The 8,475-nt window shown below is 32.1% G+C and overlaps 1 protein-coding gene across 1 annotated transcript; it reads right to left on the reverse strand.

The window, feature by feature from the left end:
- Positions 1-240: 240 nt before the first annotated feature.
- On the reverse strand, positions 241-4,723 carry LOC146896810 (G-type lectin S-receptor-like serine/threonine-protein kinase At1g11300). Its single transcript, XM_085738278.1, has 7 exons — positions 3,140-4,723; positions 2,502-2,633; positions 2,197-2,348; positions 1,889-2,099; positions 1,209-1,449; positions 940-1,090; positions 241-684 (listed from the first exon to the last, which is right to left on the reverse strand). Exons 1-7 carry the CDS (start codon positions 4,422-4,424, stop codon positions 376-378), a joined length of 2,481 nt encoding a protein of 826 aa, XP_085594404.1. The 5' UTR covers positions 4,425-4,723; the 3' UTR covers positions 241-375.
- Between the last annotated feature and the right edge of the window lie 3,752 nt (positions 4,724-8,475).

The raw sequence follows: 8,475 nt of genomic DNA on the forward strand, positions 1-8,475 counted from the left end.
ATCCGCTTGCCTTTTTTTTTTGAAGAAAATATTTTCTACCATATCAATGATCTTACGGGTTAAAGATTATTTATTGGTCTCTATTATAGTCGAAAAAACCCGTGCGACGCACGGGTCAAAAGTCTAGTTACTAAACAAAGTCATATTTAAGTGAAATTTACTACTCCCTCCGGTCCTTTGTGCAGAGATGTATTAGGTTTATTAGTTATTAGATTGAGAACAATTTCGCAGCCACAACAATCAAGGCAATACAAATTCTCTTCCCAAATTAATAAATAGAAAACAAATCTGTTTATTGACAAAACTCAGTAAACTATGATCAAATAAAAGTTTTTTCCTTAACAATGGTAGTATTGATTCCATAATGCACATTATTTACCTGCCTGTGACATCGCTCATAGTTACATTGTTGTTTGAGTTAGATCGATGACTTTGTTGAGAAGATTCTGTACTTCGAGAATTTTGCTTGTGAACAAAGGCAACTTTACCTGGAGGAGGAAGATGTGTGATCTCACTTATAAGCATCAAAACAACAGTTGATATACTTGGTCTTTCTTTTGGAAGTTCTTGCACACAAAGAAGTCCTATGTGTATGCACCTCAACATGCTGCTCTCGAAAGATGCATCCCATACCTCAGGATCTATTAGAGATATAATGTTTTCTTCTAACCATAGCTTCCATGCCTAGTAAATGAAAAAAAATAATGATAAACTTGTTACCAATAATATTGAGATTCTTTCTAAATTCACTTCCAACACTCTTTAATATTGGTTAAAATTTGCGTAAGTTCTTCCAATGTGAATGACATAGAAAACTTGACCCACGAAGAATGGTGGAGTTCACACAAATTTTAAACTAACAATAAGCGTTGAAAGTGTATTGCTAACACTTCTTGTATTGTAGTATATGTAATAAAGACATCGAGTATATAAACTTACAAAGCCTACAAGACTAAGAGAATCCTCGCTGTGATAAAAGCTACTATTTCTTCGTCCACTGACAAGCTCTAGCAATAAAACTCCAAAACTATAGACATCTGATTTCTCTGAGAAAAGCCCCTCCATTGCATATTCAGGTGGCATATAACCACTGCATTTAGGATATATGTTAGACAAATCCATGTTATAATAAGACAAATAATAATGAAACAATGTATTTGTAATATTAATTCCAACATTGTAATGTCCGATGAGATATGATTACTTACTAAGTTCCAACAACCCTTTTTGTGTTAGCTTCATCATCTTCTCCAAATTTAACAATTCTAGCTAAACCAAAGTCTGATATTTTTGGAATCATGTCGCCGTCAAGTAAGACGTTGCTTGCTTTTAAATCTCTATGTATAATCCTTAGTCTTGAGTCTCTATGAAGATAGAGTATACCTCGAGCTATCCCTTCAATTATGTTTGACCGCTTTTTCCAATCTAAGTTTTTCTTTTGTAGCGGATCTTTAAAAGAATAAAGAACACATTAATGTGATGACAAATTGGTGCTTTATGAACGTTGAAAAGAAGGAAAACATTATAATGTATATATATATATATATATATATATATATATATATATATATATATATATATATATATATATATATATATATATATATATATATGAAGGAGTTTTTGAAAATTATTGTTGACAGATCACAAGCTATTTTATAGGCTCTTTCAAACACTTAATCAAGTGCTTATATTAGAAGCTAAGTTTTCAAATAAACTTTTAAACATTTAAGCAGGTGCTTATGATTATTGTATGGCCAGTACCAAAATAAAAATTTACTTAGCAAATTAGTAAATTTTTCATTAACTTATCACTGTACTACTAAGTGAGCTAACAATATTAATTTGTGGTTAGAGCTTAGAATAGAAAAGATGCAAAATAACTAACCAAAGAGAAAGGCATCCAAACTTTTATTTGGCATGAACTCATAGACCAACATTTGCTCTCCTCTTTCAACACAGCAACCTAAAAGTCTTACAAGATTGCGATGTTGAAGTTTAGAAATCACTACTACTTCGTTCATGAATTCTTCTATTCCTTGTCCCGATGTTTTTGAGAGTCTTTTCACCGCAATTTCTTGGCCATCTTGCATTATTCCCTGGATAGTGTCAAAAATATTTTAATTTAATTTTGGATTTATAATATATATAATTCAATAAATAACATAAAAATAAAAAAATCTTAGATAAAATCACCTTGTATACAGGACCAAAACCTCCCTTTCCAAGAATATTTCCAAAGTGAAAGTTGTTTGTGGCAGCTTCAAGCTTTGCAAACTCATAAACTGGTAGCTCATCTATTTTCATTTGGTTTTGTTCTCTATTAATCAAGTTTTGAGACTTACTTCCTGAATACATTTGTAAGTTGTTAACAAGAATATATATTGTCAAGCTAAAATTATAATTAAAATTTATATAAATCCATTCTAAATTATAATTATGCAAGAATATATATTATAAAGTAACAATAATTGTCACCCTCTTTTCTAAGGCAACTTTACCTTTATGCCTAGTTGAACATTTCCTCCACAAAAGATAAGCACATATTACCAAGATAAGTGCTCCTATCCCCCCAGCAACGGCAATGATTAAAACACCTTTGTTGCCCCCTTTTTGCTTTTTAGTAACCGCAACTGTATAGGACTCAAATTCAGATTATTAGAGTGTAAAAACTTAAATAGATTATTTTGATATTCAATAATTTAAAGATTTTAAAAAGCAAAAAAGAAAACAAAAGTTATTGTGTTTGTTTATCATAATGAAAATCATATTTTCTTTTTAAAAAAACTCGTTATCAATTTTTTCTCTCTAAAAAAGCTACTAAAAAGAGCTCCTCATCTTAAGTAGTTTTTAGATTTTTTTTCCCCTTGGCATTTTATTTTTTTTTCTAGAATTTGTAACAATGGATGATAACTTCTAAAAGTAATTAGGTAAAAAAAAAACCTTCAAAAAGTAATTAGTTCATTTATAATAAAAAGTAATTTTTTTTCAAGAAACGAACTGTAATAAACGGCCTTAGAGAAGATCAAGTCTTTGGTACACTAAAATGTAGAATTAATATTTTATGAGTGCGTCTAAGAGATTTATATTTGATCTTATGACCGTACGAAATATTTAGTAAAAAAGAGAGAAAATTTACCAAGTTCTGCCGGCACACGAATGAAGAGATCAACTCCGCCAGAAGGAAATTTCTGCAAATCAATTAACTCGCTACTCCAATACATACAACCTATAGAAGGATCATATGCATATGCCAAACAAGTACAATTTGCCAAACAATCTGTTCCACATTTATCTTGATTACCAGCTGATCTCTCATTAAAATCAGGAGGTTTCATATTATGATGCACCAAAAATGCATCTTGTTTCACTAAATTTGATCCATTCTTCAACATCTCACACTTCAAGTTCAATCCTTCTGTTCTCACACAACCATTAGTCCAATTGCCTAAACTCCACTCCACCGAATTCTTTGGCTGAAACCCATCAAAACAACTACAAATTGGTACACTAGAATTATCACAGTTACCAAATGGCCCACATTTTCCATAAAAATCACACTCATTTTGATCCACCTCAAGTCTAAAAAGTTCCTTTTTATTCTTATACTCAATCAACTTAAGTGTCCCATGTGGTGTCAATGAGAGAATTCCAAACATAGTTTTGTCGGCGAAATTATAAGTTATAAAAGTGGTTCCATCATCGTCGACACCTAAACGCCAACCAAATAGATATTCGGTTGACAATCTTGGCGTTCCGAGAAAAACCCTTCCATTCCATGGACCAGTTCTCCAATAAATATTTTTATCTTTCCAAATGAAAACTTCTGGTACATCCAATCTTTCAACACTAATTGTAAAATGTCCTGAAGAAGGATCATTGTCACTTTTTCTTGCTACAAAAGCAATTTGCTTACCTGTTACTTTGTTAGATGCAATTTTCATCGACGGAACAGCTGAATCTGCAGGGTGTGTGAAACTATCCCAGATTGTTGCTCCAGAATTGATGTCTCTTAGAATCAAGTTCCCTGCATCATCAAGTTTAGCTGTTGAATTTGTTGGAGTTGAAATGTTTGTTGACCAAATGATGATACCATTTGGTTTGTTCAATATTACAAGATTTCCATCTTTCTGAATTGTGACTATTCCATTTGAATCTTTAAGGGGTTGGTCTCTATTTGCAATCCATATGTTGTTGGTCTCATTGATGTACCAAATTCCTAAGTAACGGTTGGTTGAATTCAATGGGCTGAAAAATCCTAGCTTGAGATCTGTGTTGTTTGAGGTTATTGTTTCATTGTCTTTGAGTGATTTGGATGATGTAATGGTGTCGTTGATGGCACTATAACATGAATAAAATGTGCAAAATATGAGGAATGTTATGAAAAAGTGGTTTGTGTTATGACTTAGAAAAGCCATAAACATGTAACAAAATGGTGTTTTTTGAGGAATACTAGGATTTAATTTGGTTTGATGAGGTTTGTAATTTGTTTCATGTTCCTAATGAAATTCACGTGGAAGAAGTTGTTGAGTTGTGGAGTCGTTGAGATGCTCTATTGAGTTTGCAATTAGATGACTTTAGCAACGCGCTAAGCAATGGGAATTACATGGAAAAATCACAAGTTGCATTATTTTATTATTATGATATGTTGCCAAATCGAGTATTGCTTACGGGTAGCTTTTTCTTGCACAAATAAAAAAAAAAGAACTAAGAAGTCAACTCGAGTATTGCTTGCATTCACACTTCTTTAATGTCAAAATTTACAATTTTAATCCTTAAGCTCTTTAGTCTCTTTTGCCAGTTTCTTGAGAGAGTTTACTTTGCTAAAAGACAAACGATCTTCAACCATTGAGGGAGCCCACCTAGCCCACCAACCACACACCGACACTTGGCCGGACTTGCACCGCCTCAAGACTCCGCACCAAAGGAGCACGCCGGCTTGCATGCACCGTGCCACACAGAGCACGTCTCGCGCAAGGATCACCCTACACGTGTCTTGCTCCGTCCCTATTCACACGCCGCATAACCCGGAGGTGGTTATGGCTAGCATGCGCCTATATAAGGGTGAACTTGCTTCACCCTCAAGGTACACATCACTTCTTACACACTCTTTCTCTGTTCCATTACCGATTTGAGCGTTGGAGTGCTAACGTGCCTGCAGGCACCTTTCGTCCCACCGCGAAGACTCATCGCCGCCGTGCCGAAAGTCATTACGGTCACATCGAGCATTCTCTCGCCGCCGTTTCCATTCACCGTTTTCACTTTGGACATATCGGTATATATAAAGAGCTTGGAGCAAGGAAATGTTTGATGAATCACACATTTCGAGAAGGGAACCAATGTATGGATTTTTGCCAAATTTGATGCCTCATCAAACTTTGAGTTTCTTTGTCACAAGTCTCCTCTCGAAGAAACTTTTGAATTTTCTTCGGAGTGATGCGGCTGAAACTTTTTATTTGAGAGAGTAGCTCTCTTTTTTCAGTTTCTTTGGTTTTCCTTTTTTCTCTTTTGTTTTAGCATTGTACAAAAAATAAATATAGATGATTAGGCTTGACTTGGTTAAACTGAAGTTATCAACTTTCCTAAAAAAAAAAATGTCCATAGATATATATAAAAAATTTAATTTCATTAGATCTTCGAATTCTTTAAATCAATTTGCGAATTTCTTATGAATTCTTTTGCTTGCAATCGCGCGTAACTGTGAGATCAAGAGAGGGGGCAATTCCTGCATAAATCAGAGAGACGAAGACCATTCAAAGGTGCCATCTGTAATTTTACAAAGAATAATATTTTCCTAGAAGTATTATGTAAGCAAATCATTGTTCAAATTGTACGGAATAAATATAAATAGAATTTAATTAATATACTTTTTGGATGTATATTTATTTTACATGTGCATTTGTCAAGTCAATTAAATTTTGTTTTGTGTTAAACCTTTGATAGAGATGTAACAATTTGGTTTTGGTTGGTTTTCAGTTGAAAAAATGTCTAAATTGATGAAATCTACTTCGGTTTGAATTTTACTATTTGTCAAAAATGGAACCACTTAGTTTGGTTTGGTTCGGTTGCTCGGTTTGTTTGAAAATACAGTTGAAACATACATCTATCTCAAAATACACCCATACAGCCATCAAACAACATCGTCACCATAATGTTAGAGAACAAGACAGTGCCGTTCATCTAAAAGATTTTTCCAAAGGTTTTCCAAAAATATTTTTTCAAAAAATTCATATCATCCAAAAGTTTTATATTTGATCCAATTAGTATACAAACACATAAATAAGACACTAATAACAAATTTGTCCCTTAATCCATGCTTCCCCTGATTTAGTAGGTATTCCGCATCATATCCCTAGCTAAATTCGTTTGCTAGTCAACTACAAATTAGCTACAAACATTGTCGTAGCAAACTGCATATTTTCTTGTAGTGCATGTGATGAATATCCCATATAATGTGCAAATCGGACAAAGTCAACCATTTAGAATTAATTAATTTATCAGCAAACAATAATTTATGAATTGTTGATCGTGATTGTTTAAAAGGAAATTAGATAATAGGAAAAACGTCCCTATCTTAGTTGAACTTGCAAAATATTTTCCCCCTTGCAAAAGCCAAAAGGACAACTGTTAGCGACACAAAGTCGAAGTTGAGGGGGACACATTTCCATTTTCTTATTAAAAAAGGGAAATGTTAACTTGTGCCTCAAGGCACAAGTTTAGAAACCAAATGTAGAAATTATATATTGGAATGCGTGCATTAAATATAATCTTTAATTTTTTAATGAATTGAATGCACAAAGTTTAAAAGAATATTTCTTTTTTGGCTTTCTTAACATGTGCCCTAAGGGCACAAGTTAACACTACCCATTAAAAAAACAATAGAACTACGCAGTATACATTTTTTTATAACTATATTTTGTGACATGGTTATCCTTACCATCGACCATGAACTAGAAAAATACTACTCCCTCCGTCCTTAATGTAGGCATTCATTGCCTTTTTCACATTTCTTAAGAAAAGTTGTCGGTGTAATTAATGTGTCTATTTTGTTGTTAATATTACGAAATTATCCTTTGTTTGTATGTGTATTAAATTTGACTTTTCATATTTAAAGACAAGATAATAGTATTAATTAGGGTGAGAACTACGTTACCCTCTCTTGTTTAGGGGGTAATTTACCCTCTCATGATATCAACCAATCAAAATGTAATATGCATAGAAAACATTAAATGTCAAATAAATGAATCAATTTTTTCTAAAAATAAAAAAGTTCATCTTAATCATAAGGTAACTTTTAACACTTTTAATTTTTATTTAGAGTAAATTACACTCCCCTCCCCTCTTATGTTAAAATATACACTTCCCTCCCTTTAAAAATAAAATCTACACTCCTCTCCCTCTAAGATGCTTAAATTACAACCCCCTCCCTTAATAATTAAATATGTACTACACTTTAATCTATTTTAACATAAATAAATATTTTTATGATATATACTAATTTTGAACCACCATTTAAGAAAAATAAATTCATTTCTTTATAATTTAAATATCAATGGTAATTAAACTTAAATATTTTGCTATTAAGTTTATAATTTATAGTATAAAACTAATTTTTATATAACCATATTTTATTGTATTTATTAATTATTGTAATTTTATTTTTTGGTTGTTTCATATTTTATAATAGGGTTTAAAATTATATGTTAATGTAATTGTGAATAAAAAAATAGCGAAAAATATGTATTCAAATTTTGATTATGTTAAAATAGACCCGCGATACTTTTTTTTTTAAGTGTGTTAGATTATTTTATTTTATTTTTGCTAGATTATTGAGGAAGTAAAGTGTAGATTTTAACATAAGAAGAGAGAAGAATGTAATTCAAGCTTCTCTTAAGGCCGGAGGGGAATGAAATGTTTTCTAATATGTTTGGAATAAGGGGGAGGAGAGTGTCTATTTTAACATAACGGGGAGGGGAGTGTAATTCAAGAATCTTTGAGGGGAGAAGAGTGTAATTTACTCTTTTATTTAATTATATTAAGGTGTTCAATCTTAATTAATTTACACTACTAGACTTATAACAAATAAAAATTTTACATCAATTTCTTTCATCTGGATGTCCTTAAATTCATCACTTACATTCATAAAATTCTTCCATTCCACAAGCCCGAACGTGAGAACAAAAACATCTCCTTCATTCAAATTTCTTCTTTATTCTTCCCTATTGATCAATTCTTGTTTCTTTTTCGTTTTCTTCCCATTTTGATTGTTCAATTTTGTCGTTCCAAACTACCGCAATTTCAAATTATAGTGAGAATTGTCGTTGTTTCTAGAACCGCGTCGGGTATCGTGACTTTTTTTTTATTTAAGTAGCCAACCTAATAAAATCTGCTAACACGCATAGACCTGCCCCACTATCAGCCAAAGCCTTTAAGTCCAAACAAAAGAACAAAAGCCTCGTGACATAACCATTTCGG

This window comes from Medicago sativa, chromosome 8 (assembly GCF_051527215.1).
Source record: "Medicago sativa cultivar Bolivia chromosome 8, Bolivia_mono, whole genome shotgun sequence".
NCBI classification, from domain to species: Eukaryota; Viridiplantae; Streptophyta; class Magnoliopsida; order Fabales; family Fabaceae; genus Medicago; species Medicago sativa.

Coding starts and splice junctions, on each gene's coding strand:
- LOC146896810 (XM_085738278.1), bottom strand. CDS start 4,424: ATGTTTATGGCTTTTCTAAGTCATAACACAAACCACTTTTTCATAACA. Junction 2,349..2,501: donor ATGTTCAACTAGGCATAAAG/GTAAAGTTGCCT, acceptor AAATGTATTCAG/GAAGTAAGTCTCAAAACTTG. Junction 1,091..1,208: donor AAAAGGGTTGTTGGAACTTA/GTAAGTAATCAT, acceptor TCCTAAATGCAG/TGGTTATATGCCACCTGAAT.